The sequence below is a fragment of the Emys orbicularis genome, chromosome 7, assembly GCF_028017835.1.
Source record: "Emys orbicularis isolate rEmyOrb1 chromosome 7, rEmyOrb1.hap1, whole genome shotgun sequence".
Lineage (NCBI taxonomy): Eukaryota > Metazoa > Chordata > Testudines > Emydidae > Emys > Emys orbicularis.
In genome coordinates, this window is record NC_088689.1 from 95,846,862 (window position 1) to 95,873,037 (window position 26,176).

Sequence of the window (26,176 nt, forward strand, 5' to 3'; positions counted from 1 at the left end):
TCTTTCCATTATGGCTATTGCTTTTTAACTGTTCTAAGTGTAAGGACTTTACAGGGAATATAAAAAAGATCTTCAAAAGATCTTGTAGTCTAACACAATTAACCAACATTTCAAGACATTATATTTCTGGAGAGCAGCAGAACATGAAGCGATGAATAGAGCTGGGTGACTTTTTTTTCAGCAAATAGTTATTTGCCAACAAATGCAGTTTCTGTAGAGACAAAACTATTTGCAAATTCATGCCAAGTTCGCCAAATAGTTTCGGCCAAACAAAAAATCAAAATGTTTTGTTTCAGCCTGACTCAAAATTTTTCATTTTGATTTTGGCATTTATGAAAAAAGCAAATGAAGACTAGATTCCCTGAACGGTCCTGGGGAGAGGCAGCTTCAGTGGTGGGTTAGAGAATTCACCTCTGATGTGGATGACCCTGCCTAATGTAGAGAAGGGATTTGGACTTGGGTCTCCTACATTAATGGAAAGTGTCCTAGCCATTGGGCTATGGTCTATTCTGGTATGGGACTGTCTCAGCCTCTACTGTTGAAGCGGTTCTACTGTTGATAAATAATCAGTCATAGGAGCAGAGATTTGTACTTGGGTCTCCCATATCCTAGGTGCATGGCCTAACTACCTCGTAGTAGAGTCATTTTCACTCCCTCTCTCTGGCCCCATAACTATTCATTGTCATTCATAGTGGCCATTCAAAGTCATTAATAAGGGGTTTGCTTGTTTTAAACCAAACATAGAACATTGCTAACAAAATGAAAATATGTTTTAGTTGAAAAGCCATTTTTGTTGGGAAACAATGTTTTGACAAATACTTCAAGCAGCTGTAGTACCAAAGGCTAGTTTGTCAATGGCAGCAGTAGGGCCTGCAATTACAGATTTGTGCCTACACAAAAAAATGGTGTGAACAGACTTCACTTTAGAAAAGGTGGCCCAATACATCTTTTTGGATTTTTCTCTGTGGCTGTTAAATGTGCAGCTGTGTACAGTGTTTGATTGTCTATTAAATTTCTGAAGCTCTTACAAATAGATAGCGGTGTAAGCCACATTAGGACATGCAGTGTGCTAGAGCAAAGGCTGAGAAGACGAGAGAGTAGAGTGAGCAAAGAGGGGGAACAGTTTTGTGGCCTGAACATATGTCGTCTCCCTGAAACTGCAGGTTTGAATCTTCACAGAGGCGACTCAGCCCTTCATTCTTCAGATGCAGAACAACTGAGTTCCATGCAGTGCATTTTGTGGGTCTTTTGGAGGAAGGCCTAAAAGCCAAAATTCTCTGTTACAGCCCTGTCCATAGTGGGAGCAGTGCTGATGAAAAGTCCAAGTTTGACAGGGATGGTATGTGAATGGCACAGCATGACGCTGGGAGGAAACCAGCCTTTGATAGGAGACTGGTTTGGTGCGACCAGCTCTAGAAGAGAGAGCTTAGTTCAGATTTCATCCCATTCAGTTCTTGGAATTTCTGCTGACATTGTCAGCTGGTGCCAGTTTAAATGTGGCTTCTGTTCCATGTCGTTGATTGCTGTCTGCAGCTGAACTAGACTGAAATCGTTGGTCTTAGTTCATATGGACAGTCTCAGTGGGGTTGCAGAGGTATAAATAAGAACTGGACATATTGACTCTCATCACTCATCTGGAGGAAGGGAGATTCTGAGCGCTGTCAAGCATTTTATAACCATTCACTATGAATGTGGGCATCTAAATGTACTTATTAAGGTGTCAGGTCAGCTATTTAATATTCACATCTTCATTTACATATGATCTCCTGATGGTCTGTGTAGCAGGGTGAGTTAGCTCCTCGACTTCCTTGCTTGATTAGCTGCTAATTATGTCTAAACGTGAGTGATGCTCAAAAAGGGATCTTAAACATGTATAGGATTCGGTGTTTGTCTAATGCACTTTTATGACCTGATTGTGGAAATTGCATATAGCCCTGAGTAAAGGGCAGTACAATCACCCACCCCAAGGGAAACTCCAGGAGGGATGTGCCCCAGGAAGGAATGAGTCCTCCCCCATCTCCTCAGCGTGCAGGGAAAGCACACAATCTGTGTTATCCCTTTTAGATGCACCCATGGAAGGGGAGAACGAGTTCAATTCTTAGCAATGCATTCTTGCCTCTGTTTCCTAGCCCCCTCTCTGCAGCCATCAGCTATGTGGGCTTGTGTTCAGGGGAGTCAGGGAATACCAAAGCCAGAGTCCATTTGCTGGACAATAGGTGTCTGGAGGGAGCAGTCTCTGTTCACCTGAGCATTCCTGGTGCTTTTGCAGAGTGCTAAAGGAGGACAGCTCCCTATACCCCCTTCCCCTACTATAAACTGATGAAAGGGCCAGGGACAATTTAGCCCTCAGTAGTCTCCTACATTTGTGGACCTGGTAAGTACAGTGCTCAGTGTGTTGTAGTGAAGTTTAGGGTTTTGCAAATGGGATCATAAATTGAATGCCATGGGGTAACTACCATCACCTCCTGCGATAAATTAACAATCTTATTGTGAAAGAAAAAGTTGATTATATGAGCAGTGCTGTTCTAACCTCATCTCAAACTAGCACTTGGCTATTTGAGCCCTTATTAAGAGCTGACTAACTTCTTGTGTAGGCTAGTGTGTAGGATTCATTGCAAAAGACTGGGTAGTACATTGACATAAATATTAATTATGTGATAATGATAATTCACTTCATTTGGGCATTTGTGAATTGGTATTATCTTTAGCGATTGTGCAATACTTTATAGCCTTCAATGTGCAGATTCCAATATGCGTTCAGTCATTTTCCCTCCAATGTATTTAGATAGCCCAAGCTGTCAAAGGAGCACTATTTCATTTACTGTTGCTCCTGCAGTTTTGTCAAAAATCCAACATAAAGACGAATCTAATGTGAGACCAATGAAATGGTAACTTGCTCTATGAAGCATGGTACTTATAAAAAGATATCTGACAATTTATTAGACAATAACTGGGGCAGCGTGATTACTTGTTAAGGTTCTGTACGTTCATTTGAGATTGTCTTAAAGAACCTACAAATTTTCAACATCTAGTCTATGGTGTATTAACATATATCCAAAACAATGACTAATGTATGCAACGGTTGTGAGCAACTGTTCCTAGAGCATTTGCCTTCTGCTTCCATGTGAACAGTAACTGAAGTCCACATTGCAGCTAAATTTTAACATTCATCCAACTTCAGTTCCCTCTTTGTACTAGACAGGCCAAAATAAGCAGGGAGTGAGGATACCATTTCTGTAATTGGCTAAATCCTAACCCAGGGATGGGCAAACTTTTTGGCCCGAGGGCCACATCACAGAATAGAAATTGTATGGCGGGCCATGAATGATCACAAAATTGGGGTTGGGGTGCAGGAGGGGGTGTGAGTTCTGGGGTGGGGCTGGGGATGAGGAGTTTGGGGTGTAGGAGGGTGCTCTGGGCTGGGACTGAGGGGTTTGGAGGGTGGGAGGGGGATCAGGGCTGGGGCAGAGGTGCGGGAAGGGGTGCAGGTTCCGGCTGGGGGTGCGGGCTCTGGGGTGGGGCTGGAGATGAGAGGTTTGGGGTGCAGGAGGGTGCTCCGGGCTGGAATCGAGGGGTTTGGAGAGCGGAAGGGGGATCAGGGATAGGGCAGGGGGTTGGGGCGGGGGAAGAGACTCGGGGGGTGCAGGCTCCGAGCGGCGCTTACCTCAAGTGGCTCCCAAAAGCAGTGGCATGTCCCGTCTCTGGCTCCTATGCGGCGGCGTGGCCAGGCAGCTCTGCATGCTGCCCCATCCGCAGGCACTGCCCCTGCAGCTCCCATTGGAGCATGTAGGAGCCGGAGTGGGGCCATGCCGCGGCTTCCGGGAGCCGTGTGGTGCGGCCCCCGACCCTGCGCCCCATCTGGAGCACCGGAGTAGGGCTGAGCCACATGGTGCAGCTCTAGGGCCGGCTTAAAATGGCTCACGGGCCGTAGTTTGCCCACCCCTGTCCTAACCCTCGATTCAGACATCCTTGCTCCTGGGGGAAGTTCAGATCAACTCCAGTTCTGGGGCTTGGGCCCACCTCTATTTATATATAACACAGGACTCAAAAAACCTAGGTTGCTAATTGTCTCCTTCCTTTACAGCAATGTTGTGATTGCTGCACTCTGGGACTGAGAGTAAAAAGTGAGGGGCAAACCTGTGAGTCCAACCCAAATCTCGGCTATCCCTGCAACCACGTGATGCTATCCTGCTGTGAAGGAGAAGATCATCTTATTCCTCCAGAAATAAAAAGGCATCCCGAACCTCTGCCAACAGTGACACCTGAGAGAAGTAGGTTCCCCGGTTTTAATTACAGGCAGTTGTACAGAGAAGCGGTTTCTCCATTCAAAACAAAAAAACAAAAACAAAATGTGATACTGTGGAAGTATAATTGGTTTCACTTTTAGTTGAAAATAAAGCTCTTCCTTTGGACCAGAGATGGACTGAATTGGGTCCAAAATTTTAGATGCTTCTGAACTTGGGATACCCACTTATCTGCTGGTATATCATTAGCCACCAGGTTGGACAATGCAGCCTATTAGAATGTCCAGAATGGTTATCCACAAAGCTTTCACTGAGCCAGATAGGACTGACTGTTCCTTTCTGTGTGCAGGAAATATTTACTAATGCTTAGGGCTTGTGTACACATGAAAGTCAATCTGGAATGAGGTAGGGTGTGAATTTAAAGCAGATTAACTCCACTGTATTAGGCAAATCTGGAGTAAGACACTCTTATTCTGTAATAAGAGCATCTACACCTGGAGTTAATCAGGAGTAACTCTCCATGCCAACAAGGCCTTAACCAAGCTCTCAGTCCTCTTGCTTCCTTATTGTTTGTCACAACACTGACGTAAAGCCAAGTAGTTTCTACAGGGTGTGCTGAATAGTTTCACTGAAAAAGGGCTTGCCTGTTCAAAATGCAGAGCAACACTAGCAACATTTCCTCCCCATCCTCTCCCTTGAGTCCACCTTCAGCAGAAGCAAGTAGATCCCTACCAAATGGTGTTGAAGAGGCTGGGGGTTCCTGTCTCTCAGGCTGTCAAGGCTGTATCCCCACTTTGAACTTTAGGGTACAGGTGTGGGGGCCTGCATGAGGACTTCTAAGCTTAACTACCAGCTTAGTTCTGGTCCGCTGCCACCATTCCCTTCCCTGGGAAGCTTTTAGAAACTTCTCACCAATTCCCTGGTGAATACAGATCCAAACTCCTTGGATCTTAAACAAGGAGAAATTGACCCTTCCCCCCTCCTTCCTTTCACCAACTCCTGGTGAATACAGATCCAAACCCCCTTGGATCTTAAAACAAGGAGAATCAATCAGGTTCTTAAAAAGAAGGCTTTTAATTAAAGAAAAAGGTAAAAATCATCTCTGTAAAATCAGTATGAAAAATAACTTTACAGGGTAATCAAACTTAAAGAGCTCAGAGGACCCCCCTCTGTCTTAGGTTCAAAGTACAGCAAACAAAGATAAACACTCTAGTAAAAGGTACATTTACAAGTTGAGAAAACAAAGTAAAACTAAGACGCCTTGCCTGGTTTTTTACTTACAAGTTTGAAATATGAGAGACTTGTTTAGAAAGATGGGGAGAACCTGGATTGATGTCTGGTCCCTCTCAGTCCCAAGAGCGAACAACCCCTTAAACAAAAAGCACAAACAAAAGCCTTTCCCCCCCCAAGATTTGAAAGTATCTTGTCCCCTTATTGGTCCTTTGGGTCAGGTGTCAGCCAGGTTACCCGAGCTTCTTAACCCTTTACAGGTAAAAGGATTTTGGAGTCTCTGGACAGGAGGGATTTTATAGTACTGTACACAGGAGAGCTGTTACCCTTCCCTTTATAGTTATGACACAGGCTCAGTAAACGTAATGGCAGCAGCAGTGCAATCTGTTTACTGCCTTTTTGCCATAGGCAGATGGGCAGCTCTGCGCCCTCAAAAGATCCTTTTAAAATTGGCGGGTAGCAGCCCTACCAAAATACCAAAGGAGATTGGTGGAGCTGCCTCTCAGGGCTCCCCAGAGTCACCGGTGCTGGAATGGCTGAAAGTCAGTGGGTCATTCCCATGGAAGACTGCAAAGGTAAAGGTGGGGGTGGGTGCCTTTTTATAGGGGTAGCAACTCATACAGGGGTAGCAACTGTACAAAACAAAACTGAGGGCTTGTCCACATGGAGACAGTGTGTGGTAAGTCAGGGTATAAATCTACATCATGCTAGCTTGCCACGCACTAATTCAGGGGTCGGCAACGTTGGCACGCGGCTCGCCAGGGTAAGCACCCTGGCGGGCCGGGCCAGTTTTATTTACCTGCTGACGCGGCAGGTTCGGCCGATCGCGGCCCCCACTGGCCGCGGTTCGCCGTCCCGGGCCAATGGGGGCGGCGAGAAGCCGCGGCCAGCACATCGCTCGCCCGCGCCGCTTACCCTGCGAGCCGCGTGCCAACGTTGCCGACCCCTGCACTAATTGTTCTTTTGGACTCTGCTACCATGCACTGCAAGCTCTGTAGTGCACTTTGACTACAGTAGGTCAAAGCACACTACAGGACATTTAGTGCACAGTAGCAAGGTCCACACAGTGACTTAGTGTGCAGCAGGTTTGTACACTGTAGATTTATACCCTAGAGTCCCCACGTGGCCAAGCCCTGAGTTTGCTCCAAACAATCTGGTCCCTGGTTTATGATGCAAACAAAACCTCTTGAATAAGGTTTGCAAACTGCAGATGAACCAAAACTGACATATATTGGACTATCCTTGTTTTGCATTAAATACCACAACACCTGTCAGGGACTCAAGGTGCATTACAAACATTAATGCAGCCTCTTAGCATCCTTGGAAGGTGTGTAAATAGTGTTATCCATTTTGCAAATGAATATACTGACACCAAACAGTTAAGTGAATTTACCTAATTTCACACAGTGAGCGAGTTGTGGAATCAGGGAATAGAATGGTAGAGTCAAGACTCGTGGTCCCTTTCTCTAACCACTAGATCATACTCTCTCCAGAATGATGTACCAAGCACCTGTTACACATAAGTAACAAGTAATTGTCCCTCTGGATAGCCATCTAGCATGCTGGATTTCAAATCCTTGCCCATTCACTTCTCCCAACTTGTATGTGGGATGATTCTGTTTTAAACCAGTGTAGGGATTGGGTAGCGCAGCTAGTGCTGTGTTACACACACATTTCTGACATTCAAAAGCTGTGGAACTTCAATAAGAAACAGAAATCTAGAACACACAGGCTTTTATGTATTTCCTCTTTAAAGAGTGGAAAGCTTTTTAAGATGTAATGTTTTAAAGATTTCTTGGGGGAAATTATTTTTTCCAGAGTATTAGCATATAGTATGGAAAAAATACACTGAGCTTTTTTTCTTAAAGGGAGGCTAAAGATGTACATGGGAATTTAAAAAGTAAGACTGTATAAAATGTGACCCTGATGTTCTCAGAACTTTCATGTGAAAGCCTTCAAAGCGCCTAGAAATTCCAACAAAAAAAATCTCCGAAAGTCTCTCCTAAAGAATCTTGTTCGCTGTACAGCATATCAGAAGTAGAATGAAAAAGGAATTATGTGTTCCAATGTCTTTAATAATCATTTCATATTTTGTTAGGAATGCCCAGAACAGTCACACTGGTGCAGCAATAGTTTGATTCTTCAGACAGTTACAGCATGTGAAAAGTTGCAAAAATCCATTGCATATTTTTAAAGTATTTGGGTTTTGGCCAGATCCTCTGTGAGGATCAATTGAGCTACGCTAATTTATAGCAGCTGAAGATCTTAGCCCTTGCCTGTGCCATGCTGTCTAATCAGATCAGCTGTTTTCCCTTGAGGTGGTAGTAAGGTATCAGTAGCTTTATCTTGCTAATAGAGATGTGCAAAATATTTGTAACAGTTTTCTGAGTAAGTTTGCACTTTGGGTTTTTTTGCATTTCACTTGGTACTCAAACTGAGCTGTTTTTGAGGAGGAAAAGTAATTCTGGTGAACTCATCTTTGGAGTGAAATTTGGCTGGGTGTGGGCATATTTGAACAAGAAGGGATTCCTTCCAAGTGAAGAGCGCTTCAAATCTAAACCGCAGAGAAAATTAGTTTTTTTTATATGGAAATAGTCATCCCCTACAGCAGGACTGGACAAACAAATATAACAAACCTTTGTGCACAGATAAGTTCCCCCAATGAACACCTTTGAATTTTGCACCGATCTAATTACCAGCCAATTTCTTTTAAAAGCTGTGGCTCTTGCAAGCAATAGACCGTTGGTAGAAGGATGAAGCTTTGGTTTGTTCTGTATCTGAAGCTATTTACCTGAGAAAAAGTCCCCTGTTACTTGTAAACCCCTCACCTTCACTTTGAGTTCTCAGGATCGTGTGATGTAGGGTTGCAATATTTCCCTGTGCTGAATAAGGGACACCTGGTAAAATTATTCGTATTCAAGCAAGTTAAATGGCAATCAATCAGAACTATGCATTACAAACGTTCAAATTAACATCAAGTTGACTGAGCCCCTGTTGAAAAGAAATATTGCAGAGTTGGATTCTTTTTATTTACCTTCTTATCTTTAAAGCTTTAGGGTTCACACGGGGAAAGGTCACACACACACACACACACACACACACACACACACACACACACACACACACACACACACACACACACACCTGTACACCTCTCTCACATGGGAAGGTGACCGACTGACCCGACCCTCCCTGCCTGGTGCTCTCCGCCCTCCATGCCTGGCTGGGACCCCAGGACAGACCTCTCCTGGTACCGCATCTTCCCGAGGCAACACGTGGGGAGAGGGGCATGCATGTTCACATGCCCCCACTCCCCAGATTTCTGCCAGGGTTCACACCAGAATGTTGCCAGCAGCAGCCTTTCTGCACTGTGCAGGAGGGAAGGGACAGGAGCTGCTTCCAGCCACAGGGGAAGAGGGGGAAGGGAAGGGATGTCCTGGCCCGTGTCTTTGCAGAGCTCATCTCTTCCCCCTTCTGCCCACCCCTCCCCCCCCACCATGGCTGGAAGCAGCTCCCATCCTTTCCTGCCCGCACAGTGTCAAAAGGCAGCTAACTCCTCCTCCAGGCTGCTGCTGGCCACCAACATAACCCAGCCACCTCCTGTCCCCCTCCCCTTTGCTACAGCACAGGCAGGAAGGGGTTAAGCCCTATGGATGCATTGTGCACCAGGGCCCAGGGAACCTGACTGCAAGGGCTTCAGCAAACCTGGCCAGAGAGGTGCCTAGGGGCGGAGCAGCCCCACACTCCCTGGGGGTAGGACCCAGGGTAGAGAGGGGGGTGGGTGAAGAGGGAGCTAAGCCCCTGCCCGGGGGGCTGTTGTGGAGCCAGGGCTGGCTCTAGGTTTTTTGCCGCCCCAAGCAAAAAAAATTTGGGCTGCCCCCACCCCCTGGACCCCCTGCCGCCCCAGCCCTGGGCTCCCCCCCCACCAGTGCTGACTCCGCCCGCTACCCCCTCACCTCCAGCCGGTCCGGCACTGGCAGGATTGGAGTAAGCAGCAGGGCTCCCGGGCCGCACCTCAGCCCAGGGTCCCTCCAGCCAGGGCTCCCACCTCCAGGACCGGCCAGGACCCAGGAGGGCAGAGCCAGGGGACCGCCCGGCAGGGGGCTGAGGAGCCGGGGCAGGGTAGCCCCAGAGGAAGCAGAGCCCTGGAGAGCGGGACGTGGGCCCCGCACGGCGGCGCCCCGCCCTCTATGGCTCCGCTGCTGCTGCTGCTTCTGGCCGCCCTGCCGCAGTCCCTGGGCGGCTTGGGCCGCTTCGCCCAGCCCCGGCTGCGGCGCTGGGGGGTGGCTGCCCTGCGGCACCTGCAGGTGGCTCCGTCTGCCCCGTGGGGCGGCCCCCAGCCCGAGTGTTCCCTGCTCGGAGCCTGCCCGGCCCAGCCACAAGGTGCGGGCGCTGCTCCCCCGCAGCGCAAACTGCAGTGGCCCCAGGGCGCCCCTGAGCATGAGGCGCTGCTGCTGCCAGAGCCGGCTCTAGGCTTTTGCTGCCGGAAGCAAAAAGAAAAAAGAAAAAAAAAAGGCTGGAATGCCGCCCCTGAAAATGTGCTGCCCCAAACACGTGCTTGGTTTGCTGGTGCCTAGAGCCGGCCCTGTGTGGAGCCACTGGGATGGGGCACAAACAGGCTGGAAATTGCTTCTCCCCGCTGCCACTCCAGAGCTTAGCTGAGGGACAGAGAGGCTTCTCTGTGCCAGTGCTGTGTGGGGCTTTGGCTCCTCCTGGCCAGCACACTGGGCCAGAGGATCTTGGGCTTTCCCGGGGTGCCAGCCCAGCCAGAGGCAGTGGGGGAAGGAAGGAGCCTGCCAGCCAGGCTGTTAGTGACACAGTGCTGGGAGTGGGACGTGCCTCGCTGATTTTTTTTGGGGGGGAGATATGGATGAGCAGCAGGGAGAGAACAGTGAGAGGGGGAGCATGTAAAGGGCCAATGGGTGGGCAGCAGAGGTGATACGTAACCGGCCGCTGCCTGGCACCTGCCCACACTCAGCCAATGCTGGCCAGAAACGGGACAGGGGGCGAGGCCCTGCAGGCCAAGAACCAGCACGCAGCGGGGGCTGCACTGATGGACCAGCAGAGGGAGCGGCCAGCCCCCTGCGCTGCAGCCTTGCCCCACCACCAGGCTTGCACACCCACTCTCCTTGTCGGCTACGGGACCCCGCCACTCACCAATGGTGGGCGGGTGGCTGGCGAGCAGGGATCCGACCAGCAGCAGGACCCACCAGTACTGATGAGGGGAGACAGAAAATATGGGACAATTTGCCCATTTTTAAGAAAAAACAGGACACCTGCAGGAGTGCTTAAATACTGGACTGTCCCTTTAAAAACAGAACGTCTGGTCACCCTCATGTGATGTCAACTTCTGTCAACTTTGTGTAGAGTAGTACTGACAAGGCTTGGCATCTCTAGCTATTGGGGGGGGGGGACGACACTACTCCTTTGAGGCCTCTCTGCTGTAACTAGTCCAGTTTTAAATAGTTTGGCTTGTTACAATAAAATTCTTGGGGGGGGGGGGAGGAGGTGTGGAATCACTGATTTTACTATAGTGTAATTCACAGTTGCCCCAGCAGAGGTCACTATGTGGCTGAGGGGAGGGAGCAAGGAGCTTTCCCTTCCCAGCCCTAAGCTGTAGCTGTCTTTGTCCCTAAGCACATGGATGTGGATTTGGTGAGGGCTCGCTACTGGTAGGGCAAAATACCCAGAGCCAGATGTTTGGAGGCCTGGCTATTGTCCCTGTCCAGCCCCTGCCAGGCACTGGACAGCATCTGTGCCCCACTTCAGCATAGCACTTAAGCACATACTTAACTTTTAAGTCCTGTTGATATTAATGGGATTTAAGAATGGTGAAAACTAAGCACACGCTGAAGGGCTATGCTAAATAGGGATGGTTTGCTGAATCGGGCTCCTGGAGAGCTGCATTGGGATAACAGGTTACATCTTTTCAGAGGTGGTAGATAGTGTACTAGTGAGGATGTTGCCCCATCACTCCTAGACCCGTTATGTCTGCACGTGTACTTGGTAGGCTTAATGCTTCCACCCTCAGTCTACTCAAGCTCTGTCTCTTCTCCCTCTCCTCTAAGGTCTTAATTTGGGCCTGACAAGTCTAACTGAAGAATTACCATATTTTACTTTAATCCTTCATAAATTATTCTTTTAAAATGCATAAAATAATTAACCTGGCATTCAATTTTTCTGACATTTAATTAACTTTTACATAACGGGAAGCATAGTAATGCATTTTAGTGGAACCAGCTTAAACAAATACTTGGTAAAGAAACGGACCTATTGAAAGGAAACTCCTTTTCTAAGAACCAAACCAAAACTCATACAGAAATACAACAAAACCCCTTTAAATCCTTAGTAACGTTATACTCTACACCTATTAGAATGAGAGGCACTTCCAGTCAACAAGTGGAAGTGGCCTGGCGAAAGAAAACATCTGCTAGATAAATATGTTGTCTGTGTAATAAATTAAAATATCTTCCACAAGCAGAACGCTCATAAACAGTGTCTCTTTAAAGGGACACACCTGTTAAAATAGTAGTTTTGATGCGTTAGGATTATCTGTTTAAACTATCTGCAGGATTTCAGAAAATTCTCTTCTGCTCTTGCTTCTTAGCAGGGCCCTTTTTTAAAACTCTGGATCTGCACATGACTATATGCTTGATTCTTTGCTCTTGCTGTTCACTCTCAGGCACTTGATCCAGCCAAAGCAGTTTGTAAGTGACAAAGAGGGAAGAATAGGAAAAAGGATAAGAGAGCACTGGTTGGTCACCTACTGTAGGTACACTAAGCTTATCTGAAGCAAGCACATTTTCCCCTCCTTTCTGATTGGCTTGAAGCATCTCTGCTTTAGTGAAATATGGGAATTGTCTTATTGTTAAACTTTGTAGGCTGAGGATTTTTTATAAAATAAACTGTGAATGGTGTTGCCATTAGGCATCATTCTTACATTTATTTTCTGTTGCTAAGGATTCAGTATAATCATTAATGCTTCTTATAACAATACCCCACAGATGACAGCTTTTATTTAAAAAAAACAGTTTTCAAAGAGTCGGAATTAAGTGATTTTAAAACATAAGGTGCTAGGAACAAAACAAGGTGTTTGTTTCATATTCAAAGCTGTTTCTTACTACTGAAATTATTTGGAACGCAACATTGAATATCTGAACACACACGAACATGCATTAGAATCTCTAGGTTTTCTGAATGTTATTTTTGCCAAACCACAGAATAAGTTACTGAAACTGATGTGATCCAAAAGGGAACACCACTGCAGGTTTGCTAAGGCCTAGACCATGATCTCTCCCCGGCTAGCAAACAGGAGCTTTCCAGCTTTATAGAGAGAGTTCTCTGGACAAATCAAGCAATATAATCAAGACATGGGACATTTCTGGAGGATTTGATAAGTGGCTGGGAGGAGGAGATGACCCTAAATGCAGCTAAAGACCCTTGATCACAGATGCATATTAATCTCAAAGAAATACTATGACCCATGCTCCGCATACTACTATAACATGATTTTTTAAATTGTGTGGGTCATTTTCAATTGGTACTATACATACAGGGCATGTCTACAGAAGTAATGCCTTGAATAGAAACTTCTCTGATTACTCCAATCATCTCTCAGTGTTCGTTTCTTCTTAAAACTATTAGTAGATATATGGATAGATGACTGAAGAATAGGGAATTATTGATCGTATTCTTATGAATACTGTATACATATCTGTGGTTTCAGAGGTTATCTTGTGGCCAGTTTAGAGTTAAGTCTAGCTCTTCCCAACTATCTAGGCTTTTAATTCAATTGCTGGGCTCAGAGGAACAATATTTGGTGGGTGGCTACTGCCAACACCCTATGGAGAAATATATAGACCAGTTTGAACCAGGTGCAGGGTCACAAATCAGACAAAGGAACTTATAAATTTTGAAGAAAATAATGGATAAAAAGCCAGTGAACTAACGAGAGAGACACTGACTGGGGAAATCAGACTGAGAGGTAGAGGCTTCCTGGGCAGTCTGCCTCGCCTACCCCAATGCTGTGAGCCTACCTAGAACTGGCAAGGAAAGGCCACTGCAGGATAATGCATTTAGGCTTTTGTCATTTAACCCTGGTCACTGTGCTTGTTATGTTCCTATGGATAAATAAATCATATATGTTTTGAAAAAGCTGTCATAAGGCACTACGTTCATCAGCTGATCACAGCTCCTGGAGAGAAATGTATAGCAAAGCCTGAAACCCAGTGGGTCTGCTGGGATAACATGGTCGGTGAGACTAGGTACTGTAACCTGGTGATACAGTCTAAAAGTGGCATATACCACAGAGTTCCAGCCTAAGAGAAGTACAGCTAAGGGCCTGGGGCTTAGAAAGAGTGCCCACAAGAGAGACGAAGAGTGGGGTCAAGGAATAGCACCTGCCCTAGAAGCATATCAGTAACTTTCTCCAAGATGAAATTATAATGGGTAGGGATAGTCAGCATGGAGCACTGGACTGAGACTTAAGAGACCTGGATTCTATTTCTGCTTTTCCCACTGAACTTCTGTTTTTGCTTGGGCAAGTCACTCTGTTTCTCTGAGCTTCTGATTCCCTTCCCCTCTTTTGTCTGGCTTATCTCTTTAAATTATAAGCTTTTAGGACAGAGGCTGGCTCTTACTGTACTTCTGTACAGAACCTAGGACAGTCAGTCCCCAGTCTCAGTTGGGGCCTCTAGGCACTACTGCCATACAAATAATAATATAGTGGACCTTGCAAACAGAGTGAAGGTGCATGAAGGACCATCCAAGAGGCAATTCCCTTTAGTCAGTTGCCACTTTAAAGAACTGCATCCTCAAAGCTTACACAACAATTGTGATTGCCATTTAGTTAAAGAACAACCTCTTTAGGGCAAATATTTTTTAAATCCCTTGAATAGCTGCTTAAGGTGGGTTTCACTGTGTCTGCTGGTGTTTTTTTTCCTCATGACCTAGTATAGTGTACTATACAGCAACAATGACAGGACATGCAGTATTCTCTAGGCTCTTATCTTGCTTAATGACGCTATAATGTTGATAGTTTCAGAAACTGAGGATCACAATGAAGCCTTGTCCATCAGTAACGAAGCTGAACTGTCTAACAGCTTACCTGGAGATGACCTGGATGAGTGCCTTGTCTATCCTGGAGAGCTCTGTCAGCACCTGTGCATCAACACAGTGGGATCTTACAAGTGTTCATGTTTCCCAAGATTTACTCTGCAAGATGATGGGCTCAGCTGTAATCCAGGTGAGAAACATGGACAGAAAGGAATAAAGAAAAGTCATCCCATACATGACTCGTAATGTCCCCACCTTGCCATCTTTACTGACCTGTCCAGCTTTAATCTGACTTTTTATTTAGTCTCATACTATCTAGAACAAAGTGTGAATTAAATGTTGGAGAGAGTGAGAGAGAGAGAGAGAGTTTTTGCGAGGAAAATAGGAAATCATAGCAACTAGATAAACAGGATTATTTTCTCAGGAAATCATAGCAACTAGATAAGCAGGATTATTTTCTCAGATATGTTGTCTAGTCTTTATCAGTTTAGTCTTTATCTCTCTTTAAGTGACCCAAACAATGGAGCTTCCACCACTTGTCTTGGGTCTGGTAGTTCTCAGTCAGGGATCTTTTCCTGATATTGGTTGAGAAGCTTTTCAAAGTTATCTACGGGGGTTAGACATGTATCTTCCACTAAGAATTGAAGGATCCATTAAGAATGGAAGATACACGTCTTAATATCCAAGCTTGCTTTGAAAAATTTCAGCTATTCATCCTACACTTTCTTGTGCTGGGTTTCCTTAGTACCACTCTGAACAATTCTTTGGAGGTTCCAAGAGAGTAGTTGGAAGTAGAAACTAATAGTCTGAACCAAACCTGATCCTTCTAAAAAGATCCAGCCTGATGTTCATACTGAGGATGTGACTAATTTTTTCATTTCCAAGCTCATGTGTCCTTAGCAGTTCTAATTTCAAATTCTCTTTTTATCATGAATATGATTTTGAAAGTTTAGCATTATGACTTCACATCAGAATACAGAAGCAGAAAAGGTTGGAGTGTGAGCAAGAGGAGGAACCTCTTTAAAATGTTCCTGCAACTTTTGAAATTTGCATACATTACAGAAAAAATGTGACAAATGTAAAAGTAAATGCAGTTGGGATGAAATTTTCAAAAGATCTTAAAGGGAGGAAGGCACCTTTAGGGTCCTTTGAAAAAAGTAAAGGATTTGTAATGATCTGCGTTTGCAGAGTGTCATGTATCACATGAGGTATTTTGTATGTCGTGGCTAGTTTTCCAAATGAAACTAATCTTTATTAAGGTCAAACACATGGTAGTGCTTCCTGAACTTGAATTTTCTCTGCAATCATTGACTTCTGTCCAATGATATAAAATATAACATTGCCTAATGCAGTGGAAGACTTGTAAAGAAAGCCTATTGTGTTGTAATTGTTTGGATGTCTAAAGTTCTCTAATGGCAAGATTTCAAGTCAACTAATCTGAAAAGTTAAAACTTTAGGTTAATTACAAGTGCTTTTAATTTAGACATTCTTTATTTATTTAACGAGCAAAAGAAATGTTGGCATCCAATGTTTGCCAAACCTTAGACTCCAAGTACTGTCAGCCAAATTCAAATAATGAGTTCTTATGATATCATTCTTCTCACCATGATTTTAAGAAAGTTACATCATGGAGGTATTTTTTGATTATGTTCTTGCTACAGCTGTCGGCTCTTTTGTTTATATTAAATTCTGTGGAAGGAGCCTGATACAGAAGTGGTAATAGAAACAGTTCTGTACTTCAGCCTTGCAAAATTTAGTTCACCTTCTCACCTGGATCAAATTTAATTGTTTGTTTGATCCTGCCACCAACACCATCAGAAGCATGGTGGTTGGGTAATAGATTTTGTGTCTGGTGGTAAATTTTCATGGCAGTTTTGCAAGACTGCTGTACATAAAGCCACATCAGATAAGTGTTGCTGTGTGCAGAATTAGTGCTGGGTTTTACTTTTGGGTTTAATTTCAATTCTTTTTTTAACATCTTGGGTCTATAAACTTAGATTTAGAAAACTTTTGGGGATGAACTTTCCAGAAATGGTGCGTACACTTCATGAGGGTGTTTATGCTGAAGCTGACCACCTGCGACTTTGTGGTCAGTTGTCCTGGAGCTGAAATGATCAAGAGTTTCTCTGCCACTGAGCTGTGAAAATGACCAATGAAACCTTGTGAAAGGGCCAATCCGGTCATCCAGATAGACCATCTCAAGGACCGAGCTAGAGATTGATCCAGGTGGTGCTCGATCTGCAAGGAGGCTGTCTCCCTTTGGGATTTGACTTGATGATGGGTTCTTATAAGATTTTTGGTGATCGCTACTTCTAGTCAGACTGCCAGTAAAGAGAGAACATCATCTCATTGGTGCTTCCAATCCTGGCCGAAGCCCATAGTGTGACAAAGCTCTGTCCTTGTCTCTGTGGGTCCCTCATTTCCTGGCAGATTTTGCTAGCCTCAGAGGCTCACTGTGACACTCCACGTAGCTCTTCTCTCTCTAGAGGCAAGGATCACAGCCTACTGAGCCATTTTCATCATAAGCCAGCAAGGGAGGTGAGGAGAAGCTACCCTCCCTTGCACAGTCTCTGTTGTCTCCCAGTCTCCATGATTAATAGGGGGGCAAAAGGGGGAGCCTGGGCCTGCCCTCTACTCTGGGCTCCAGCCCAGAGACCCTAATAGTATCAGCTATGGTAGCTGACTTTTTAGAAACAGGATGCATACAATTCCCTGGGCCACTTCCCCACAGCAGCCCCCACTTCCTCAAGATCCACTTCACCCTTACCTCAGGGCCTCCTTCCTTGTGCCTGTTATGGCTTGTACTGCTCAGTCTCTCCAACAGCGCAGCTTCCTCCTACAGCTCCTGACACATTCGCCCACCTAACTAGCTGGGAGGCTTTTAACTAGTTTCAGCCAGCCCCTGATTGGCTTCAAGTGTCCCAATCAACCTAGCTGTCCTCCCTGCCTTCTGGAAAGATCTTAATTGGCCCCAGGTGTCTTAATTGACCTGGAGCAGCTGCCATTTGCTTATCCTGGTAACAGGGATTTGTTTAGCCTGTGGCTAATATATCTGTCTCCCATTACTTTACTATAGCCATCTGTCCTTGTCCCGTCACAATAGGTATATTAGGAAATATGGTTGGTGCTGAGCACCCACAATTTTGAGTGAAGTTCCTCAGATCAAACCTTAATGACTATAAATGAGATGCAATGGTGAAAATAGTTGAATGAACTTTTGCTAATGTACTCTAAATCGGTTTGTTTGGAGCTTTCAGTGAAAGTTGGTGGATGGGTCTTTATATTATACAGTAAATAGTTTGCCCATATCTATTCAAGAACAGTAACACATTTAATATGCAAACGACTTCCTTGCCAAATCTTTTTTTCTGGCGCTTCTATTTTCTGGACTCTTCTTCTTTAAAATGTATGTGATCAAATTCAGTGTCTATTTAACTTATAGTTTTCATCGTAACCAATAAAAATGCCCTACGAGAAGTGGGAAGTCGTATATTGGCATACCGTTTTCCACACATCATTATTTCCTCATCAGTGACTTCCTAGATGATTAGAAGGAAGGCTTAAAATAAATTAAGATGATATGTAAAATCTACAAAGCACTGTAGTCATTCAGGTTAACGTTTTCAAAAGTGTCAATGTGATGTAGGAGCCCAAATCCCATTTTCAAAAGTGACTTAGGCAAATAGGACCAGATTCATGAAGGTATTTAGGTGCCTAAAGATGCAGACAGTTGTCTAGGCACTTTTGAAAATTTCACTAGGCATCTATCTGCATTTTTAGGTTCCTAAATACCTTTGAAAATCTGACCCTTAAGATCCTAATTCTCACTGAACATCAATGGAACTTAGGCTCCTAAGGGCTTAAATCACTTCTGAAAATGAGACTAAAGTTCCTAAGTCACTTAGGTGCTTTTGAAAATTTTACCTTCAGTCCAGGATGATATAATCTTCAAATTCCTAAGGGAAGGCTGGGTCTGCATTAGGCATGCAGTAACATTAGTTCCGTATGCTGGTCAATGCTAAAAGAGCCCAAGCTGTGGGACACAGAGATGGTGGAGCTGGGACAGGGCCTCTGCACCAATATTCCATTCACACTGCTGCACTATAAGCAAGATTATATAGCTTATATGTTTTGCGTGAGTTTAGGAAGAATGCTTCGTTGCCCTTCCAGGTTGCAATGCACCACCAGATGCCCTGTTGGCTATCTAATAGCCATGGATGGCATCTTCCTATTTTCTCTTTCTGGCCATAGTACCCTGTGAATATCTCCTCATCCAGCACTACACATGTCTTTTTTTCATGCTGGGCAAGGGGAAGATGTAGTGCATGAGGCAAGGGCCTTTGATTACACCTGGCTACGCAGCAAGAAGAGACACGCATGTAGTTGGCTGTCTGGCCAATCTCCATTCTTCCCTGCCGTAGCTCTCAGTGCTCCTACTGGAGTTCTTATTCCTCCTGTTTAATATTTCCCCCTGCCGAGGTGTCTAACAAACCCATCATGTTTTATATGTCTGTCTCCTCTGTCCCCCAATGGACTCTCAGGTATGGATAATCCCACTGAACTCTCTGCAGAACCCTGATTTTTTTTTTCTTTTAATTTACATTTTCCTGTTAATATTTTGAAAAAAGAAAATCTCTGTTTTTACAGAGTATTAATCAGTGATGTCTTAGTTAGACAAAATGTGCCTTTTATTTTTCTTAGCTGGGTTGGCTTACCCTCATGGCAGGAAATCTAGCTGGATCAGACACCTCTGTATCTCTTGCCTTATTTTCTGACACTGGGAAATCTAATTGGGACATACCACATGAAGTTTTCCTGCCCTTGCCTCATGCCTCTGCACCTTTCATACCTGTGATTTTTATGGAAAATCCCCATGCAGTAATCCTGGTCAGTCATCTTTCATTGCCATACACCCAGTGGGTTATATTGTGTGCTCAGATGTGTGTTACCATTTCTGCTGAAGCCAGCAGGAGTTGTACATCTCAGGGCAGAACTGGGCCTTGTTCAGCTTAGGCACAAAAAGATGACACACACAAACTGGATTGTTCCTGTTGATATAACAGAGCAGACCACTAGTTTAGATCTGCTGTAATTCCTTTAAAGCTTTTTAGAAACTTAAGGGAAATGATAGATGTTAGTCACCAAAACTCCTACTTGCCTATTTGGATGTTATTCTCTTGCATACTTTGCCTGCAACCGTGGATGTATTATTTTCAATTACATTTTAGTAGAATATACGGCATATGTTTAAAGACCATGTATATTTTTATATATTAACCATGCAGTTTACCCTAAGAATTAAGACAAGGACATTGGCTTCATGGCAGGGCAACAATCCAAGGCTTAAATCATAAACTATTATGTGATTAATTAGATTTTGACACCTACAAGAAAAAATTAATTTGGTGGAAGAAATTTACAGCAGGCAACCCTGCCTGCTAATTCTGGAGCATATCCATTTATGCATACAACCCTCTGCATGTGTGTGTGCTACATGGACAATTGCTTGTACACAATATGTTTTAAGATCACAAATATCAACTCAGTGCCTTCATAAATTTTGCAGGAGAAGTTATGGAGTCATCTGAAAATGTATCTTTATAGATGATAGAAAGTAGCATAAGTGAATGAAAGTTCTGACTTGGAATCTTTGCTTCTGGCACTTGAGAGATGTGGTGTAATATTTGTTTTTGTACATGTTCACAGATATTGATGATGGCCAAAACACTGACTTAGGAGTGGAAGCCACCATTGCTCCAGAAGCCTCTAATATTCAGCCTTCCACTATTAAGACTTTACAAGTAGAGCAAAATAAGTGTAAAGGTATGTATGACAGACAAGCTGGAGAGACAGATGGTTTAGGAATGTTTACAAGGCTGGAATGAAATTCCCTTGGCTGATTTCATTTCCGTGCACATCCATACATAAGTTACCTCTGGTATTAACCTGAGGAGTTTAGAGGATTGTCAGGAGGAATGTGCTGAGGTAATCTGAGGTTAGACTCTAATTTCAAGGTTATTACACACTTGCTATTTAGGTTAGTTTAAGCAGAAGAGCAGTGCAGGATAATTTAAGTAACACAGTTAGGAACCACACAGGTGTATTCGAGTATAATAGAAGGATGGTAAGTAGTTATTAAGGTTACCAGAAGAGATTGTTCGTTTACACAGTTTATACCTGGGATTATACTTGGGTGAATGAAGCTCTTTAAATGACTTTTGTGTTGAATTTTAAAATGTTTGAAACTTTGCTTTGTCTAGATAATGGCCCCTGCAAGCACATCTGTAATATTGTGGAAGGAAATGCTGTGTGCTCTTGTTTAAGTGGATATGCTCTCATGGCTGATGGCATTTCCTGTGAAGGTGAGTAGGTGTTTAAGGTGTTTCCACTGAGATAATAGACTGAAGACACATTATATGGGTCCCATTAGTCTTGGGAGCCTCATGGACATTTCTCTAAGGGCCTATTATTTTTGGTATTGCTAACTACAGGTAGTAGTAGAGTCTTAGCTTTACTGTACTTAAAACCAGATCGCATGAGGGATGCTAAAAGTGTTTGAGCACCTCAGACATATCACTTACAACATCTGTCAGGTCATTTGAAAAATTGCCTGGTTAGCCATTTCCACTGTGGTGTTTAAAGATGCATTCCCTGACTGTGCGCATGGCAAAGTAGTTAAGATTGGTCAGACCATACCTTTTGTTAAAACGTAAGACCTTATTACTATCCCTTTTTCACTAAATGTAAAATTCACCTTTTGCTTTACCTAAGTCTTGTATTGGAGTTGTTCAGGTTGGAGGAGTGGGGCCTGTACACGCCTTGCATGTCATTGGAGGGGGGCCTCCAAGCAAAAGCAGTTGGGGCCTGGGCCATGGGATCTACAACAGCACAAATCCAGTGGCCCTGACATTCGGCAATGAAGTTGTGAAATGGCAGAGGCTACCGATCCAGCCTGTGAGCTAGCATGGAAGCCAAGAGAGGCTCTGCTGCAAATCTGCATTCTCTCTACAGATGGAGGAGTGAACTCCATCCTTCAAGCCAAGTTTGTATGGAAGGGTTATTTTCACTGTGGGAAGTTATATAATAGAAGAGGCATTTGTAAATGACTGAAATGGGTTTTAGAGAGACAAGGTGGGTGAGGTAATATCTTTCATTGGACCAACCTCTGTTGGTGAGAGAGACAAACTTTTGCAGTAGAGTGGCCCATTAATACCTCTGCAGTCATAGGACAAAAAGAGGGAGATAATGGGTTACAGGTTGTTGTAATAAGCCATAAATCAAGTGTCTATGTCGAGTCCATGATTGTTAGGGCTTTGTCTACAGTAGCCCTTTTGTCAATAAAACTTTTGTTGGTCACGGGTGTGAAAAAACACAACCCTGACCGACATAAGCTTCACCGTCAAAAGCGCCAGTCTGGACAGTGCTGTGTCAGCAGGAGATGCTCTCCACCCCACGCTGGAACCCATATGGGGTAACATCAAACAACTAAAACAATCTGTAACCCACTACCACCCTCTTTTTGTCCTATCAATGCAGAGGTGTTAACGGATCACTCTACCTTGATTGGTCCCTTACAATATGTACTAACTACTTATGCTAAACAACCTTTTCCACTTTGCGTTTTGCTGTGATGCTAGGAGTTCCTTTCCCAGACCTGAAGAAGAGCTCTGTGTGGCTCAAAAGCTTGTCTCTCTCACCAACAGAGGTTGGTCCAATAAAAGATATTACCTCCCCCACCTTGTCTCGCTATTATCTTGAGACCAATACGACTACAATTACAATGCATATGTGAAATGGGTTTTGTCATGGTTGGTGCTGGGCAAATAGTGGGGCGGGGGAAATCTGTGAATATTCACCTGAATCTTTAAATGAATTTTCACTGGCCTTTTTGTGTTTGCTGTACTGGAACGCTTGAATGATCTGAGTTTCACTGGCATAAATGGCCCAGATCTTCAGCTGATATAAATCAGCACCGCTCCCTGGACTTTACACCATCTGTATAATCTGTCCTAGGTATTTACAAACAGTAAGTTTCAAAAGTCACATCATGATTATTCACAGAATCTGAATTTTAAATTTACACATCTGAATATTCACATAGGAAGTACTTGCACAATCCTCCAGTCATGGAACCGACACGATGTCCTGTGTCTTACTTTCCTTATCGATCAATAATAAATATCTGATCAATCATAACTAACTAACCAACCAAGGTTGGATAGCATCTTCTGAACTCTCACAGAGAACTGTTCCCAATCAATCCACAGGGTTAATATTTTAAAAAACATAGATTCTCGAATGCTATTGATTATCAGTTGACTCAGCCTAAATCAAGGAAACCCTAGAAATTCCGAACAAAAACAAGAGGTTAAAATCCTGGGATAAATTATTCCCTCTGAATCCTTAGGCCGTGGCTACACTCGAAACTTCAAAGCGCTGCCACGGGAGAACTCCCGCGGCAGCGCTTTGAAGTGCGAGTGTAGTCGCGCACCAGCGCTGGGAGAGAGGTCTCCCAGCACTGCAGGTACTCCACCTCCACGAGGGGATTAGCTTACAGCGCTGGGGCACTGTTTACACTGGCGCTTTACAGCGCTGTAACTTGCTGCACTCAGGGGGGTGTTTTTTCACCCCCCCGAGCCAGAAAGTTGCAGCGCTGTAAAGCGCCAGTGTAGCCAAGCCCTTATTTAAATCTAGTCATGATGGAGATTAGCTTGTTTCACCAATGTCAGTGTTGAGATGATTATCTCTAGGCAACCATGGTAAAATTTGGAATGTTAATTGTATCCTTTGCACTGAACATAATGCTCTGCTTAAATTGTAATATGATACTAACATGATGGCTCCAACACACTGTATTTAAATAGCTCCACTGTGAAAGAAATCTTGTATCATTTCAGGAACAAAGCTAATAGAATTCTATTTTTCCCTTTTGGTTGCAACATGTTGACATAGACCTGGATGAGTGCCTTACAGGTGCTCACAGTTGTTCCAGAAGCCAATTCTGTATGAACACATTGGGATCATTCTACTGTGTCAACCACAGGGTGATCTGTGCAGAGGGCTTTATACTCAACATGCATAGAAAATGTGTTGGTAAGATGATAGGTGTAAGCCATTCACTGAAGCATCATAATTCTTCATGCTGCGCAATGCATTTAAACCATTTGTGCTAAAAGGCTCTCTGGCCATCTTTGCATATGACATTTCAATGTGAGTTAGTAAAAACATGTGCACCACGCACTCAGTGATTTTTACCATTGTGTGTTCTTGTGCCATTTGGCTTTTCCCCTAACAATACATTCTCAGGATGCATATTATTCAGCTAGAAAGTCATAAGAGTTCATGCAGTTATGAAAAGCAGAAATTCAGTTGACAGTTAAATTGGACTTAGCATAGAATGGTCTTGACCTTTCTGGACAGGGTGAATTCTGCTGCTTTAGGTTTGGGGCTTTGGCACAAGAGCCTGATAAATTTATCTCATGAAACGTGCGAAAATCCATGCAACAAAGCTTCTGTAGAAAATGCATTCCGAAACAATGGAATTTTTGATACTCAGATTAACCCACAGATCTCCCACCGATATTGTAAGAATAAAAGTCAAATACTTCAACATCTTGTTACAACATCCCTGGTTTATAATCTTCAGTGGGACAATAATCAGTTGTTACCACTATTCTGTCATTTAATAGGGTTTTACTTGCTTACGAAAGGCTATGGCCTACTTTTTTTTAAATGACTTGATTTTCACATACCAAACTAGAGATATCTCAGAGGCCTAATTTTCAGAAATGCTGTGCACTCACCCTCTGCCAATTAGACCCTCTTAAGGTGTCTAGAGTTAGGCATTCAAAAATTGAAGCCCTGGAAATCACTAATGACACTTGAAAATCACTGCCACCTGTGACTATAATATCACTTGTAGACAAGTCATTATTTTCCTTCTCTCTTCCCTTCCTTGACTGCCCTGTAATCTTGTTTATAGCATCGTGTACTGAATCAAGTTCAACCCTGCAGCATCACAGCTTTGCTGTTTTCCTTTCCTCTAGTGCTCGGTGATCTCATTTTATTACTGAGCATCATGTGGCATGAAGCAGGAGGGAGCAGGCAGGAAAATGGCCCCAATAATAACCATGTCAAAGTTCAGAACAGGAATGCAAACAAATCTACTTCCATCCTGGCTTTTCAAATGTTCAGATATGGATTTCTTTTCTAGATTTTTTTGAAATACAGTAACTCCTCACTTAACGTTGTAGTTATGTTCCTGAAAAATGCGACTTTAAGTGAAACGATGTTAAGCGAATCCAATTTCCCCATAAGAATTAATGTAAATGGGGGGGGGGTTAGGTTTCAGGGCAGCTTCCCCTACTCTGCAAGCACCAGGCACGGGGGGCTCAACCCTGAGCCGGCCCACTCCACCCCTTCCCCCAAGCCGCCACCCATGACCCGCCTCTTCTCCTCCCCCACCTCCTCCCCCTTTACTTCGCTCACTGCATCTTGGCTCCTCCCCCCTCCCTCCCTTCCCTTCTAAACGCCGCAAGCCAGCTGATTGCCACGTTTGGGAGGCAGAGGAGGGAGGGAGGAGGTGTGCTGAGTCCTCGCTCCTCCCCCCTGCCCGGGGCAATCAGCTGGCTTGCCGCGTTCGGGAGGCAGGGGAGGGAGGGGGAGCCTGCGCGCTGAGTCCTCGCTCCTCCCCCCTCCCTCCTGCCTCCAAAACACCGCAAGCCAGCTGATTGCTGCTGGCAAGAAGCAGGGAAGAGAGGGGGGAGGCGCGCCGAGTCCTCGCTCCTCCCTCCTGCCCGGGGCAATCAGCTGGCTTGCAGCGTTTAGGAGGGAGGGGGGAGGAGCAAGGACTTGGTGCGCAGGCTCCCCCTCCCTCCCCCCACCTCCTGCCCGGGGCAGTCAACTGGCTTGTGGGGTTCGGGGGGGGGAGCCTGCGCACCGAGTCCTTGCTCTTCCCCCTCCCTCCTGCCTCAGCTGTGGAGAAAGCAGGCAGCCAAACAACCTAAGAGTGGAGCATTGCACAACTTTAAATGAGTATGTTCCCTAATTGATCAGCAACGTAACAATGAAACAACGTTAGGTGAGGAGTTACTGTACTGATTTATTTATTTATCTAAATATAATAATAGTTTAGATTAAATAATGAAATGATTAGCACAACATCACTGGGAAGGAAGGATATTTTAGGGTTAAAACCCAGAACTGGGAGGCAGATGTTGTTCTGTGCTTCACCATGTTCTTCCTGTGTGCCCAGTGCCACTTTTTTCAGAAGTGCTTAGCACTCAGCAGCTCCCATAGCCTTAATGGAAGCTGCTGGATACACAACACTTCTGAAAATCAGGTATGTTATTTAAGGAGCCTAAAAGAAATTTTGGAGACTCATTTTAGGTTCCTACATGTGAAAATCTTGGTTATGTCACTATGCCTCAATAGCCTCATCTGTAAAGTAAAGGACAACAGTATTTTCCTACCTCACACAGGAGTGGTTCGAAGTTAAATTAATGAATGTTTTCCATTGACTTATATACCCCTTTGCAAGGGTATCCCAGGTACTATAATCATTTTCACTTTTCAACCTCCTATGACTCCCCTCCCCCCCCCCCCGGTGTTATAACAAGGTGTTCCCCTAGCCGAAATAAGTAAAAGAT

General features: G+C 44.5%; 1 protein-coding gene across 1 annotated transcript in view; it reads left to right on the forward strand.

Moving 5' to 3' along the window:
- The window catches only part of FBLN2 (fibulin 2), a 133,578-nt gene that overhangs the window by 80,222 nt on the left and 27,180 nt on the right, over positions 1–26,176 (forward strand). The window contains exons 4-8 of the mRNA XM_065407831.1: positions 4,085–4,271; positions 14,512–14,718; positions 20,235–20,351; positions 20,789–20,890; positions 23,481–23,621. Of these exons, the coding sequence (XP_065263903.1) occupies positions 4,085–4,271; positions 14,512–14,718; positions 20,235–20,351; positions 20,789–20,890; positions 23,481–23,621 (754 nt within the window). The remainder of the gene's footprint in view (positions 1–4,084; positions 4,272–14,511; positions 14,719–20,234; positions 20,352–20,788; positions 20,891–23,480; positions 23,622–26,176) is intronic.